The sequence below is a fragment of the Falco punctatus genome (genome assembly GCF_963210335.1).
Source record: "Falco punctatus genome assembly, chromosome: Z".
Lineage (NCBI taxonomy): Eukaryota > Metazoa > Chordata > Aves > Falconiformes > Falconidae > Falco > Falco punctatus.
The window spans coordinates 62,321,165-62,338,152 of record NC_137586.1 but is presented as its reverse complement, the minus strand read 5'-3'; the positions used below and the strand labels follow the sequence as shown (position 1 = coordinate 62,338,152).

The 16,988-nt window shown below is 38.7% G+C and overlaps 1 protein-coding gene across 3 annotated transcripts in view; it reads left to right on the top strand.

The window, feature by feature from the left end:
- The window catches only part of MCC (MCC regulator of WNT signaling pathway), a 715,741-nt gene that overhangs the window by 632,310 nt on the left and 66,443 nt on the right, over window positions 1-16,988 (top strand). For all 3 annotated transcript variants that reach the window (XM_080371226.1, XM_080371228.1, XM_080371227.1), the window contains 2 exons: window positions 7,373-7,486; window positions 14,368-14,510. In XM_080371226.1, the coding sequence (XP_080227352.1) occupies window positions 7,373-7,486; window positions 14,368-14,510 (257 nt within the window). The remainder of the gene's footprint in view (window positions 1-7,372; window positions 7,487-14,367; window positions 14,511-16,988) is intronic.

Here is a 16,988-nt window from a genome sequence, read left to right as displayed (position 1 = left end):
GGGCTGCCCTACAATGGGACAGTTAGGGTTCTTAAGAATCCCCAAAGGGTCAACTTTGCAACTTTACCATCTCCAGATTCAGATGGTTATCTCATTTGGTTACTTTTAAGTCTCATTCTCAGGCTTTCCTTCTCAGGTCACCTAAAATTTTCTTTTACATGAAGGTATAAACATCTGTTGTAATAGAAGTAGAACCATTAGTCTAGCCTTCAGGCACACTCAGAAGCACAAATTAGCACCATGCTCCATTCATCAAGTGTGAATTGTCAGATTCATTTTTCAAAGGAAAATCTTTTCCATGATTATATCCTTCTTTTTTTTTTTTTTTTTTAATATGTTGTAAAACTGATGCTACTCACTGGAATATCATTAGATTACCTGTTCCAGGAACATTTTTTGAACAATCCTGTAGCATATTTTCTTTTTTGAACACTTTTTACTGTGATTAAGGTGGGAGGTTTTTTCTGTATTTGTTTTAAGAAATGGTTTGAAATATTCACATATGCCTGCGAATGTTAATTTCCATAAAAAAACCCCACACCAATCCTCAATTGGAATTGTTCACAAATAATGCAAACAGATTGAACACATCTTCCACAGATTTTTCAAATTAAAACAAAGTATGTCTTACAAACACTTGGTCTTTGTTTTTCTAGAACTTGGATGGCTCCATCCTGGCTTGTGTTGGCACATTATTTGTTTAGTATTGCACAAGCTTATGAAGTAACTGTCTAATGTCTAGTATGACAATAATTGCTTCAGCAGCATAGTCACAAAATGTGTTTTTTGTAGGCTTTTTGTTAGCATATAGAAGTTGTTTCAAACATAGTGTCAGGGCATCTTTGTAGGCACATCCAACAATTCAGTAATACTGCTTTTTTAGTCATTTTGTCTTTACCTTAGGTAATTACTTAAAGAGCTGTTGGCTGTGGTGTTTCAGGGCTATGCTTTAGAGATCGTACAACTGAAATAGTCTAGGGAATACTGAGCTGTCCTGTCGCGGCTTCTGGGAGATGGTGGTTCTTTCAAGTTTTCCATGTACTTGACAGGACATTCACAGAAATGGACTTTGGTTATATTTATTTAATCTCTTGGACCCTAAAAATGCAGCTTTCATGCCAACAAGAAAAGGTGGCCTGAAAATTGTGTAGGACTGAGAAGAAAAATATTTTAGAGTACACATTCCTGTAACAATCACTTTAAGTGTATTATTGGCAAGCAGTGCTACTCTGTGGTCCTGATAAAATGTGCATTTGACAACACCTTTGACTTTGTGTGTACAGCAAATGTCTGTAACACAAGTTTTGTATCTTTAACTTCTCTCTTAGAAATTTTTTTAAGCTTTGCCTAGATTTTCCAGTGTTTTGAAAATTTTTGTTTCCTGGTTGTGTGTACCTGTGCTATAATATCTTTCATCTTTTTTATTCTGTGTAAGTTTTTCTCTTGTACATTTATTACATGTCTTAAGTATGAGTGCCGGCGTTATCTAAGCTTTTCCTCGGCTAACACTGTCGTTGTGCTCTGCTGCCATTAATGAAAGTTCACAATGCACAGCACAATCACAGCCCTAAGATTCCTGAAGTCAAAATCCAGGCAAGGTTTTATTGTTCTGTCTTTAAATGTGTTTCTCATTCCGAACTTACATTACCAACCTTTTCATTTCCCTGACAGGATCTGTAGGTTTTAGTGATGTTTCCCTCTTTCCCTTGAAGAGGAAGGGTGTGAGAAAATACAATGTGTTGTAGGCATTTGTTGTTGTTTTGCCCTTTCTGCAGTTTTATCTGGGATTCCGACTGTATTTTCCATGCTATCCTCTACACCTTCCGTCTCTCATCTTACAAAGCAGCTTGGGTTTTCACATCCACTGTAGTGTTCAGTGTCATTTCATAACAAAAAAACTGAGGAAGCTTTCAGAGATGAGGCAGTGTTGTGAATATTTGATTCAGGTGTTTTTGTGTATACTGCCTGTCATTAAAATAAGTAGTAGCAATACACAGAAAATGTCCATGTTGTGGGCTGTTTGCACTAAACCATGCAAAATACAAGTGGGGAACAAAATAGAGGAGAGGATGTTGGAGACCAATACTCTCTGACAAGGTTTTTTTTAGATGCTCTGTGCATGGAGAGGGTGTCATGTTTAACATCAGATTTACTTATTTGAAGACAGTTGATGTTACCCAGGATTTCTGATTTAGCTGGGTGATACAAAACATACTGAAAACACAACACAAATGTAAGTTACACATAGCAGAATATAGCAATCGCAGTGCACAGTTCAGTCATGATACCGATGTGATTCTTTACCACTCTCTGTAATACGCTTACTGTGACAACACTGGGCATCCCCCGACTCGCCAGGAAGACGTATGTGCGTTGAAGCCAGTCCAAGCCCGTTGCTCTCTTTGAAATTCTTATGCTAGCTTTCTGGGGTTTATATGCGATGTTGTGCTGAGCCGCATATACACCTCCTGCTTGTTGGCCTGGGGAGAAACCTTTGCCAGCTGATGTGCTCAGCTGTTGATAGCTGTTCATCTAAAATGAAGACCACACCTAGGACCCCTTGGTGTTGAGATCAAGTCAGCTGCTTTGCAACAGCTGTGATCAGTCCCAGCCTGCATTATTCCAGAGCTTTGTGGGCATCTCGTCAGAGCCTTCTTACATGGTAGGCATCCAGTCAGTCACAGAGGACACACATAGAACGAATAAGTTGGTCTTTTTGTGTTTGCCTGCTTTGTATTGCTATATGGGTTGGTGTCTCCTTACCATGATCTTGATGCTTTTATGGCTTCCCTGTTATGTCAGAGGTTATGTTTCTGAACATCTGTTCCCAAGCTGATGTGTAGCTGTACTGTAGCCAAGGAAGGCAGGAAACAAGAGGAAAGGTTAAGATCAGTTCTTTAATTTTGCAGAGAGGGATGTGCTTAGGTCCTTTTTGTGACTTCTCTCTTGAAAATAACAACTATATGCAGTGGGTACAACTGGATTTAGCAATATGGTTTAATTAGTCTAGTTCCAGGCTGAGGGAAGGAAAAATGTGGGCTGAACTTAGTGATGAGGATCACAGTTCACAATGGCAGGGAAAAATGATGAGTATAAGAATAATTGTACTGTTTTGCAGTGCTTTAACTTTATCATTTTTTTCAGCAGCCTCGTTCATTGCCCTTTGTATCTTTCTCTTGTTTGGTTCATGGTCTTGGAACACTTGCAGCAATATGTACTTCCTACCATGTCAGCAGTCCCCTGCTTCCTTGGATTCAGTTATTACTACTATTCCATCCACTTCTTGTATTATTTTCCCCACAAAATTCTTAAAAAACCTGACCAACAGCAAATACTGGTTTTAATTGTACCTGCATAGAATATTTCACAAAGCCCAGCACCAAAAGCAGTGTTTAAAGCACAGTGCAAAATATACATCATTAAATCATGTCTACAGCGTTGTATGAGATGTTTGTAAAAGCAGGTATAATGGTGAAGAGACTGTAGACCAATCTTCCAGTCTCCTTTATGACAAGTGGTTGCTTTTCCTAAGCTTGTGCTTATTCTTTTTTTATTATTCTATCTTTCAAAACTTAGCTGTACAGTGTTTTGTATTTTAAAGATAGCATGCCATGCATGGCTTGTTATTTTATAATATTAATAATATAATAATAACTGTTATAATATATTTACCATATAAAAACCTGGCAGGATAGTATTGGGTATAAAATGTGGTGTATATATGCTTCAGTAAACAACCTGCTATTGTCATTGCAGAAAATTCATATAAATTGTAGCTTCTAAGTTAAGATAGGTGATGCATTTTTTTATTAATATTATGAATCCAATTTCTTTTCTGAAAGTATACTTATTTGCTTGGATGATGGTAGAGAGCAAGTCGTTTGGTTGCCTAATCCCTTTTCAATCATTGCTGTTGCATGTCTTGACCTTGCCTATCCTGTTGGACAGTTTGGGTGCATCAGCATCACAGGGTTATTTTCCTGATGGAATTCAATAGTAGCTGTGTCAGATCAGTATAAAGTTTATGAACAATACGGACTTTATCAATTAACTGTTTTCTTTGTATGGAGTAGTTCTTTGTGGGAGCTGTCGCTTAAAGGTGCAGACCAGTATGTTGTACAAATGGAGCTTTGTGGTGTCTGTGTTAATTTTTACAAACTAATGAGGTCTTTATCTGTTTCATGATTTTGTGTCATTAAGAGGCAGCCCACCTTGAACTGTAAATGTCTGTTATGGATGTTAGTGATAGTAACTCTGCCGTGTGTATCACTGTTTGCTGAGGGGAGGAAAAAAAAGCGGTATGCCATATGGCTACCTGCATGCTTCTCTCTCTCACAGTTGTCGTATTCCATAGTGATTCAATGCTGCAGAGTTACAGTTGTGACTGACCTACTGCCTTCCAATTAAGATTTTTAAATGGAATCTTTCCAACTCCAGTATAGTTTGGATGATTGAATTTGAATTCTAAACGTGAGCTTTTTTTCCCAGAGTGACTTCTCTCTTGACTGTAGCTCTTTGCTCAGATGTTTCCTTGTTTGTGTTACAGCAACATCCAAAGATCTGTGTTCCAGTTCCCACCCTGCTGTGTGCTATAAAAACACACTGGGAAGCACTGTGGGAATGCTCACACCTAAGGGAAGATGCAGCAATACTTTGTACACCTTTTATGAGGAACTGGGGAGGAGAGCTTGGCTCTGCCAAGAATACACAGCTACGCTAGCTGTGTAACCTTATTACATATTGTAGTAGTAGCTGGAGGCACCACTTGCGTATGACTTACTACTGTGTGCACTGGGGATATACGTGAAACCAAGGAGTATCCCAAGCAGCCCTCTTCTATGATAATATCCTGTTGTCTAGTCTGCCCTTTCAGTAACTCTGGGTTTTTTTTTGGGGGGGTGGGTTTTTTTTTAATTATTGTTATTAGTAGTAGTACTTGGAAACCGGACCGCTCCAGTTAGTGAAAGGAAAGGATAACTCTGGATAGTAAAAGATGAAGCAAAATTTTCTTGTAATTAGTAAAGATATCCTTAGTTGCTTGGGGAAGAGGGATCCTATATTTAACAGGGAGGCTGATGTAATTCATGTGTTGGATACCCTTGTGTGGCCGGAGCTGCCAGGCCAGGAAGCAGCGTTGCTATAAAACTATAGACACGACTCATGCTGTCTCTTAGCCAGTTTGGGGTGTGCTAGGAGGTGTGAAGAAGAGCTGAGCTGAATGGGCTGTGGGAAGAGGACAAAGACAAATCCATAAGAAGTCCACATCATTAGTTCCACTGCTCAGAGGCAAAGTTGTTTTTCATTGGGATTTTTAGATCAGTGGTGTTCATTTATATTACAGCACCAAGTGTATGGACATTAATGGTCTGGTATTTAATTCAAATCATTACTGGTGTTCATGTAATTACAGTGTACAAAAAGGGATGATACTTACTTGACTATGTAGCTTTGGTTTATTCAGTTTAGAGAATTGTAGCCATTTTTTCGTGTATTATATGAAAGCCGTGGTGAAGGATGCAAGATCTGATGAACAAAGCGGTGAGCTTCGTTGCAACACTTCTGCTCTGTAAAGGGAATAAGATGAAAGAGAGGCTTATAAATTCACTAGCTTTACTGAAAATTGGAAGTCAATTATGAACAGATTGGTTCAATTAGACTTGTTCTTGTTTCTCCACACTGTAAAACTAGTGCATCGTTTCCTGTGGTAGGAAGGAAGGCCTTCTGCTGAAGGCCAAGGATATTTATTCAGGGTGGTTTTGAGTTTATTAAGAGGTTTCAGCATACGTACTTCAAAGAAGCTACGTAGCATATGTCCATGGCAGGCCTGAATTACTGTGTTTTCACTTGAAAAATGAGGCTGCATCAAGAACCTTAAACCTACTGCAACATAAAATTGTGTATGTGTATATTTGTACTGAAATTAGTAACTGCACCTGTGTAAGACATTTCTGTAGCCAACATAATAAAAATGCTTTCAATTGAACTCACAAACGAGGATGTCTGGATCTTCTAGCGTAACTGGTTACACTGCACTTGGAACTGCACAATTCACATTTAAAAATCTTTATAAAATTATGTTTTCTGTTATGAAGCCATGGGTGGCCTTTTCTATAACAATGGAATACTTTTAAGTGAAGGAGCTGTTGCCAAATCATCTGGTCGCTCTGCTGTTGAACAGGTACTTTCACACATCAGTATGTGAACACACTTATGGTTTTGTTGGCTTCTGGTATTGTAAAGGTAAAACTGCTACCAAAAGCAGAACTCATTAGCAGATTGACTGGAAGTGAAAGATGAAAAATAAAAGTGACTCGCCCAATAAAATGTCAGCTTGAAGGATTGAAGCTGGCTGGAGGACTAGAAATGGGGTGCGTGTTTCAGTCTGAGTCTTGGCTGCAGAACGATGTTTGCTGCGTTGCTTGGTCCGGTGTGAAGCTTTTGTCAAGTCACCCAGTATAACGTGGAGTTGTTTCTTTACTGCTACAAAGAAAGACTTCAGTATTGGTGGCTAGTTTTCCTCCTGGACTTTTCGGTTGTAGTTGTCAGTACTGAGTGTTGAATTCTAGCTGGTGCCTTTGGTGTAATGAGGAATGAGATATTTAAGGACAGGAAGAGAGTGTGGATGAGTTACAAGTATAGGGTTCTTTTAAGAATTTTTCTTAATTTCTAAGTTGTGTACTTAATATAATATAGATTACTTTAGTTACCCTAGTGTGCTCTATATTTCCACATGCTATCACTTAAAGGTAGAACGTGTCTATCCTCAAAAGGATCTGGTGCAGAAAGAAAAACAGTTCAGGTTCTTCATGTGTGGCTTCAGTAGATTAGAATCACTGAAACTCACTGACGTGGGACCAAGGAGAAAAACAACTGCAGAGCAGTAGCCCAAAGTGGAGTAAGCTTTAGTTGCGAAATAAAACTGAATCCTATGTGTGGAGTTCTTCCCTTCACCAAACTGATAACGTCTGCATGTCTGAAGGCATAAAAACATGATACACCTTCTTTTACGATACAAATCTGAGTCAACATTTAATATAAGGTTTTATAACACAAGACTCAAGCTATTTCCTATTAAACTAACATTAGAACTAACCTACACATTTCCAGCTGAATTATACTTCACTGTATTTAGCCTTATAATGTGTTTTCTGATGAAGGGATGTGTAGGCTGCCTGGAGGGGACATTTCCATTTAAAACGTGTTTAGCTGCATGTGGATTTCTTTTAGACTTTTGTTACACTGAAGTTCCTATTGCTTACTACCCAAATCCACAGACACTGTAGGTGCTGTGTAATACTGTATCTTCTTTCAAATACTGCTGCCACATGGCTTCTGAATGGGCTAATTATTTTTTTTTCCTTTTGCCTTCTAGCTTCATTTAGCAGCCCTGGCTTCATTAAAGGGAGACATAGTGGAGCTTAATAAACGTCTACAACAAACAGAAAGGGAGCGTGACCTGTTGGAAAAGAAATTGGCGAAAGCACAGGTGAGCAATAGTTCAAGATTCTAAAGATGGTCCTTGGTTTTGTGTGCTCCTTGTTCTTCAGAGAGAAATAGTATATGTGGGGAGAGGGTAAAATCTCTGAACAGTGTCACAAGTGAAAAGAATTTGAAGACTGCAAGAAACATAGCTGCCGTGGGTTTCAAGTTTTGTATGCTGATTACATTCTTCTGAAAAATACCAGGAAAGAATTAGATTGGTTTTGTTTTGAAGCCAATATAAACAGTGACTGCTTTGAAATATTTTAGAATATAAAAATTGCAGCATACTCCATGGATTAGGTAACTGATTGCAGAGCCTTCCACTCCTGGGCCAGATTCAAGCACATCACGGATTTATGCTGATCAAAAGCTGTTGCAAATTGGCAGTGCTTTGGTGGTATGTGAGAAATGATTTGTGATCCCAGCCTGGCTTTAGTAAGCCACTTCATGTATCTGTTGTGGAAAGCCAAGGGATTAAATAAGAATAAGGTCTGAACTGTAATGCTTTCACAGTTCTTAAAAAAGTATCTTTTCAGATAAAGATGGATGTAGAGAGGCAAATGCAAACAGGGAAAACTGTTGTTCTTAATATTTCTCTCTTCTCTAAACAAAACCTTTGTTTTCAGATACTGTCATTCTGACAAACCTGTTTTACAAGTACTTTACATTTCAAAACTTATTCCAAATATATACTCTTTTATACTTGCATAGAGACAGTCAAAGCATTTTGTCCTGTAAAGTGTAGCATCTTATTTGTTGCCTGGAGAGCCTGTAGAATCTCCAGCCCTGGAAGTACTCAAGCCACCTGGATCAGGTCTTGGGCAACTTGCTGTAGGTGTTCTTTGTTGAGTTGGACAAGGGGCTGGATGATTGACTTCCAGAGGTCCCTGTCAATCTCAGCCATTCTGTGATTTTTGCAAATTTAGAGTATTCAGTATTCAGCATTTTGATAAGGGCTTGTATCTGTGTGTTACTTAAACACAAGCCAAATGTAGAAATGTTTAAGCAATCTAGATTTTAAGGCTCTTATGTCAGTCTTCCAACAATATTTGGGCTCTTGCTCATATTCTCTGATGTTTTTTCAGCTACCTTTAAGGTTTTCAGACTTGTGATACTCTTATTGCAAACTATCAATGCAATGTCCAGAAATAAAAAACAATTTAATATTTTTATTTCTCTTGATACGTGAGCCAGAGCCATGCTAGTAGTTAACATTGCTCATCAGCTGTAAACCTGAGACCGTTTTCTAATTTCGACTGCAGTCAGAGAGATGGAGTCCTCTTTCTGACGTGCAATTTGATACGAGGCTGCATTGGACAATCATTAAGCAGTCTGATGGATCCACTGTATCCAAATGATCCACACCGTTCTGCATGACTACACTGACTTTTTTTGTAACGTACAACTCTGCAGCATCTAGTGCTAACCACAGGGGTTTTGTTAGTGTTTTGGTTTTAATTCCAGATCTTTGTTTAACTGAAAGATTATATGTATTTTTAATGAAGACTGCCTTGTCGGTTCTCCCATATAGTAATGTGTCCCCATGGATGGTGACTGGGACTAAGGATCAGGCCTTAATCCCATTTAGCATGTGCTCTGTTGGCACGAGACTGTTTGGTGTTTTCTTTGATGGGTTACCAATTACGCATGTGTATATAGTGCTCATTTGTAAACCCGAGGAGTTTCACCTGATTTTCGGCTGTGTACTTGCGAACACAAGTGTGGTGGCAGCTGCTACCTGAACTGTAAATAGCGCAGAATAATTCAAAGCTAGCGTGCTAGCTAGCTTTCAGATAACAAAAAATAAATTACTTTTTAATGAACAATTTCTATAAAGTTTTAATGTTTTCACTCTTCTCAGGTTGTTGTTTTTTTTTTTTAAAGCCCTCAAGTGGATAGAAATGTCTTAGGGCATGTATTAAATAAAATACTATCTTTTTTAAGGATTAAGCCATTAAACAAGCACAGCTCATATATTCAATATATTGGCTATGTTTGAGTACAGAGACAGAATCTGGTGAAACCACTTTACTGATTCTTCTTTTTCTAACTGCATCACTTCTGAGTAGATGCTCCACTTAACATAATTTTTTGAACTTTTCCTCCCACTCCAGAGAGCTTCATCCAAAATGGTATCATGTGTCATATTATTTTTTCCTCTGCAACCTCTGTCTAATGCGTTTCTTCCTTACTAATGCAAATCAGAGGTTCAGAAGGCATAAATTAAATAAGAGATGTTTGAGGTTCTGCATAAACATATTCAGATGCTAGTGGGTCAGTATTAAATCTCTATTCTGCATCTGGACTAAAAAAGGCAGCACATGTTTCATTTCAGCTGGCGTGGTAAATGCTCCCTGGAACAAATAGCTCTTAAAACACATTTTTGGTAGTACCTTTCCCATCATTTCATCAGTCATGTGAGACACTTTGGAAGAAAGGATTAGTGATTTGCAGAGCTGAGGTGATTTGGGGAACCACAATTCAAGTAATAGATGACAAATGGTGAAGAAAAATAGTTGGATAGCCTGTGCTTAAAATCTTGTAAAATGACGTAATTGATTACTGGTTGCTGTAGCATGCTCATTTCCAAAACTGCAGTCTGTGGAGACCTGCTAGAGCATTTGCCTACACCCTTCTATTATTTCACTAAAACAGCAGATCTCCTCCTTGTCGCTGTGTTTTTGTCTGTGTACAGATTGGCAAGAGAGTGATCTCTTGAATGAAATTTGCGGTAAAGTACTGGTCAGCCGCAACTAATGTCGTCTTCCAAAAATCTTTCTGTGGTTATGAGAAGAAAAGTAGTGCTTTCTACTAGCTCTGTCTGGCACATTATCCTGGCTTAGATAGTGATAAATAGTGGATGTCTGAAAGCAGAGCGTAAGAAATGCATATAGAGAGTTGTCCTCCTTCATACGCCTCCACCTTTCAGCCAACGTGCATGAGCAGGCGGCTGCAACACATTTAATATTCCTCTATGGTTCTATCCTCCTTGGATTTATCTAATCTTCTTTCTAATCTATCTACATTCTTGGCATTTCCTGCATCCTGTGACATTGAGTTCTTCAGTCTTATGATAGAACATGGAATTTAATAAATTTAATAACATGCTGAGCGTTTCAGCAAATACAACAAGAATAGGTAATTCACTTATTACTACATCTTTCTTATAGTTTCCTCTCACAAGGTAGTCCTGCTCTCTCATTCTTTGTGCCTAGTTCTTGTTATTTTAGAGTTTTATAATAGCTCTGGACTCAGGGTCATAGATTGTGCTGCATCATTCTGTGCCCTGTATCACACAGCAGTAAGTCCCATTACTGCAGTAATAATGCTTTACTATCCTCTTGGTTATTCACAATGTGGGGAGGAGCAGCAGAATTTCAGTTTAAAAATAAAACTAACAGTCTGTAGCTGTCTAAGAAGGTGTGAACTTCAAAGGAAGGGTTCAGTTTCTCATTTAACAAAGTAACTTGAAACAGAAATGCATGGTGGTCCGATGAACATAGGAATTACTCATTCTGCTGTGTGACTTCTTTCTCTCACATGGATTAGTCCTGTGTATTTATATACTTCTTCCACATCAAGTATAAATAGAATATACCACCAAATTCATTCTGACTGTGTGTGTTTCTGTGATAGAGGATTTGGCACGATGGACTTGTGTTTATACTTAAAATTAGTTGAATGGATTGCCACTTTAAAATCTGCCACTCATCTTAAATTAAAATACTGTATTAGTTGAGCAAAGACTTTTTAGCTCCTGTGAGCCTGTTAGACAGGTTTGTCCTTGTGGCTCATTCAGGTGATGACTTGTATTCTGGGTGAGCAATGCCACAGCCGTGTTCCTCTCTGCAGGGCCTGAGGCAGTGAGGGATCTCTTACCGAGCACTGCTGGTGGTGGTTCTTTTGTTGTCCTCTGACTGAACATGGCAAATTGAACACAGAGGTTGCACTGGTAGTGTTTCTTGCACTAGGAATTTTTGTACATTGATAGGCAGTAGAATCATGTGTTGCGAGACTATTCTTCTTGGGTTAAAATATTTTCTCATCCTCCTTCTCCCTCATATTATTCTTGCTCCTGTGGTGGTTTCCTAGCATCAAGAGGTCAGACAAAAGTGTTTCCAGGCATTGCTAATTTATACTGTAATTGAAATAACCTTTTTAGTTTGTACCAGAAACCAGCCAAGGGTCACTTACACAGAGAACTGTGCTGGGAACTTCTCTCCTGACTTCAGCAGTTGCTCATCTTTTGCAGTCTCTCAGTGGATTATCCCAGTTCGCTTTCTCAGAGAATTAGAGCTCATTAGATAATTACCATTAGATAATAATTATCATTAGATAATGATTTTGATCAGAACTTAAGTATGAAGCTGGAAGAAGGATGAGGGAAAGAGGTATTTATCTTAAAAAGTTTGTGTGACTGCCATGCAAATAAATTGCGAGAGCTGAATGTGTACACCTTGGGAGGAAACAGGAACTGATGGCAGATTATTGTTCTGAGACTCAAAGGACGCAGAAACTCTAGAGGACAATGAACAGGTTCAGTCTCCCAGAAAAAAAAAAAAACCCAAACCTTTAGCAATGGATACCAGAACATGTATTTGTTTCTTTTCCCTTTTAAGCTTTGAGATGAATGTGCCATAATAAGGAGCAATCCTGTGTAACCAGGAGAATTTTCCATTGCTGCATTTTGAGATTCATACCGAACTATGTTTCCACTGTTTGGATGCTTTTGCCTTTTTCAGTTGAAACTTGTCATGGATCATCCATGACCAGAACTTATGAGATGTAACTGTACCCACCTCCAAGGTACAGCGGTCCTTCTTAGCATCATGTCCTGTCTGGCACAGAGGTTTCCTTTCTGCCTTTTGCAGTTACTTTTGCTCAAGGTAATCCAAGAGCCCTTTTAAAAAAATCAAATGTTAAGCTGTCGTCTTATATTGCCAGACTGCTGGTTGTGCACAAAGTATGTCTGTCACTAAATGATGGTTATCCTGAAAAATGGTGACTGAGAAATGGCTGGGGAAAATAGAAAGCAAGTCTGGTAATGTAGCTGAGGTCCATTAGCTAGAGTCCATATATTTTCAGTCAAGATAAACAAATTCTGCTTTTCAGTGCATGGCTTAGAAAGCCAAGAGTTCTTGTGATAGGGTTTTTATTTATTGTCTGAAAATAATTATTACACACTCCATCTGAAACATCCTCTTTGTCTGAAAGGAAAAAGCAGTGCATATAATTGATAGATAGGGATAATGCTTAGGTAGCGTTCATGGGTATCAATGCGTGTCAGAGGAAATTTAGGTTTAGAAAGGCAGAATAAGCAACTCTTTATTGCACTTAAATCTGTTCTAAAGCTTTTGTTAAACATTTTCTCTGTGTTATTTCTGCACTTTGAAAACCGTGGTAGTTCTTCAGCCAGTTAAGATATGAAAACATGAGAAGTTGTGTAATGATCCTACAATAAAGAGTCATTATAATATACATGTATAACCATGTCAGTTGCACACATGAAGCCTCTAAAGCCATGTGAACATTATCAGTCTCCTAAAATGTGACCCTTTGCTCTCCTCTTCAGTGTGAAGATACAATCTGTCTTAGCATAGGTGAAAGTGCTTTTGACTCCAGCTGGAGTAAGGAACTATTTTGTTGTAGTCTGTGGAAGGGTGCTGTAATGTCTGGGCTACTTTTCAGTGTGAATATTCCTGGAACTTTAAAATACTGAAATAAGTTTTATTTAAAATTTTAAAGAAAAATTTTATTGAAGCTTAATGTAGATTTTAGTTCTCAGGTAGCCTTTTATGTAAATTATGTTCTTAACCTGTGAATGAGTGGCCGAAAGTATGAAAATTCTGTCACACTTGCTAGTTTGTGTATAATTTTCATATTTTTGATACAAAGAGTTGAGGGATTTATCTCTGTATAACTGGATTTGAAAAAATAAGTTTTGATGCAGGAATGTTGGAGAACATTATACATTACTACAAATTGTAGCCTTTAGAAATGCTACTAGGATCTTACATTGCACATCTTCAGTTAATGAGTGTGGGTTCTATACTGTCAGTTGGCTTGTGAATTTTCTTTTACTGACAGCACAGTACATACCATTCTGTGGTTACAAGGAGGCTTGCCTGTTTCCTGCAGGGGGTCAGAAGCAAAATGTTAGAAGTCTTGCTCTTTCCAGCCACTACCAGGAGTAATTTCAATCAGCATGTACTGTTGGATTGTAATTGCAGTAGATTGTAATTGTTTGCTGTAACTGAAGTGGAGTGTTTGCTGGCATGAGGAATGAGCTAGAGAGGCTGGATTTAAAATTCTATGGGAAAGAAAAAGGAGGATTTTGTAATACATGTGAAAAACAAGCAGCCATGTAGCCTTTTGATTGTTCAAATAATAAGCATTTCATTATAGAGGAATAAAATAATAAAAAATATGCTACGTTATTTTTAAAGCCTAATGAAAACAAATACTCGTACTAGGGAAGAAATCATAAACTTGAAGTGTGGTTACTTTTCTTTGTAATAATGTGGTTTCTGCCTTAGGACTTGTTTGAATTCAGACCACGTTGGGTAGATCTCTGAAGGTTTATGATGCATCGTGGATTCAAAGATTAGTTATTTATAGCTATTTTGAGTTGCAAATGGTGTTTTTTGTTCAAGCAGGAAGGGTAATTTCTGCCCTTTAGGAAAAAAATTAATACAAGTACACTGCATTATACTTAAAATCTTGTGTACCTGTCAGTATTTTGCATCTGTCCTTTTCTCTTGCTAAGGCAGTTTTGGTTTGATGAGTAAGAAGACCATTAATGGTGTACACTTTCTCCTTGTATCTCCTTGTATCTCTGTGCAGTTATTCATAAGACCATTTCTGTTCCTTGCTTCTCTGCTTTAGTGTGAACAATCCCACCTGATGAGAGAGCACGAAGATGTACAGGAGCGAACAACACTACGCTACGAGGAACGAATCACAGAGCTGCACAGTATTATTGCTGAATTAAATAAGAAGATTGATCGACTACAGGGAACAACAATAAGGTACAACAACTTCCTGGAAATTCTGGGCCGGTCCAAGAATGGTGCAAAAGATGATGTGAATTACACTCTAAATAGGTGCTGTCTTTAAGGTGGTTAGGCTTGTTATGACTGGTACTGAGTAGCTGCCCATAATTAAGGTATGTGTTCTGCAGAGTATCATCCCCAGGGTCAAAAGTGCTATATTCTCTCTGGCAAAATCATACTTTGCAAAGCCTAATGAGCACTGCAAAGAGCTACACTGTGCCATCTAAATACTCCTTTAGCGTGACATACGTGCCAGGATACCAGGTAAGTGATAGTAATGGTGGATAAAGGAAGATGTAGCCACCCAGCCTGCACCTCTGCTTTTAGCTTTATTTTGTGGCATCCTATAGATCACCTAAGCGAAATCACTTGTGGTGAGAAGCATGGCTCAAATGGATTTCACTAGGTTTTGCCTCTGCTTGTACTGGTGTTTGTGACAGAACACAATGGTACATACTACGTTGTTGCCTGTCCTTGGAGCAGCAAAGCTTGGGGTATTACACTAGGTCATTACTCGTTACTGTGTTAAAATAAACTTAACATTTGACTACAGGAAAACACATTTGTTCACTTGCTTTTGCCCATTATTCTCAACCTAGAGAAAGCTGGACTAGAATGAGGAAGAAACTCAGTTTAGCTTGTGAGGATGCAGCTAAACTGCTAGAATCTATGGATTTTCTGAGAACATCAGATTAGATATGATACTTTTTAGGTAATGCTGACATGGTGCTCTACCCATGTCACAAATTTTCAGTTTTCCTTGGCCATTAGGTGCAAGTTTTTTGATAACTGCTTCATTTATTCTTCCTTGTGAATGTTTCTACTGGCACAAGGCCACGTTGTTACTACACACTTAACCTCTCATGCAAATATTTCTTTGCAAAAATAAAAAGGTTTGGTGTACCATAAATAAGAGGAAGTATCATTGTGTGTATGTAACACTATAAAAGCAGCGATAGAATCACATTATGTTAATATATTCAAGAAGATTAATTTTGCCAACTGAGATGATCATAACTAGCAATGGTCATGGTGAGATTTTTCAGGTAAGTATCTTCTAAAACTGGAAATACTATGAAAAAAATCCCCCTGACCCCCTTGTTGATTCATGCTTGACACCTCTGCAGACAGAATTCCCATTTGTCTTGTTTCGAGTCACCTTTCTTTGCAGTGTGATACTGGCTGCCCATCCCGCTCATCTCTCTGGTAAAGCTCTACCAATTGAAAAGACTGGTTGAAGAGCAAAATCTGAGAAGCATGAGAGCTGCATTCGTACCTTTTTCTTGAATTGCAGAAGTCCTCCGACACTTAAGAAAAATATTACATAGAATCCATTAAAATTGTTTGTTTGGAGTCCCTGTGGCAAGCTAAGTGACAAGTGGTGTTCAATTACAAAATACTGGAATTGGGTGGATACTGTCAATGTTCAACCATGTCCATAAACAAGCCAGCTGTAGCATATGCAGAAAAGTGAGGTGTAAGAAACAAACTTGATGGGAAGCACATGCTGCTTCTCGCGCAGAGTGCAGTTTTGCTGCCCCTTTGGTGGGGTGCAGGTGTTTGGAGGCATCGGAGCAATACTGCTGCAACAGGGCATCGCTGTCATGCCCCAGCTCTTTGGTCCTATTGCATGAGAGCTTGTTTTCCTCAGAGAGCTAGGATGCCTCCTCTGTTTTTATTTGTTCTGGTTTTATTAGTAGGAATAAAAATGTTTACTAAGTTAGTGGAATTTTTTTTTAATTTCCTTTAATGATTGGGATAGCTTGTTTTCTTTGGCAGGCCAATAATTTGGTGTCTGGGGAACAGAGGAGTAATATTCCCTCGAAAAACAGCCAGCAGAGGAAGAACTGGAGGGATTCCATAAGGTTTTGTAAAGACAACTGAAAGAACGAAAACTGATACTTCCTGCTGTGGCTTTCTGCAAATCTGCTCTGCGATCTGGTTGCGTCAGTCAGAAGTGTTCCACCCCACAGAGCAAGGGTGGTGTGATTGCTGTCCTTGCTGGGACAGGTGTGGCTCACAGTGCTCCACCCTTGGCCATGGGGACCGGGAGCGGGGGAGCTGGAACAAAAGTGTCCTGGGAGGAAGAGTTCTGGGAGCACGGCCCTGCTCGGCCTCAGCATTCATACTTTCCTCTGAACCAGAAGAAAGGAGGGATTTTAATTTTGATTTGACCCTTGGGTAGCTGCGAGTAATACTGAGTACAGGCTTTACTTGTGCTGTCACAAAATTTAGGCTGTCTTTCTGGAAACAGTTTTCTTGAGTATACATTAATTGCATAACAGATAAATGTTTACTCAGTGCTGACACAGGGATTGTTTGGTCTTTCCATGTGTCGTTTTTACGCTGTAAAAATAACATGTAGCTTGATATACTGCTGCTTTTATGACACTCTTCTTGGTTCCTTACAAAACCTAAAAATGTTATAGAAACAATTAGAAGAAGCCAGAGTTT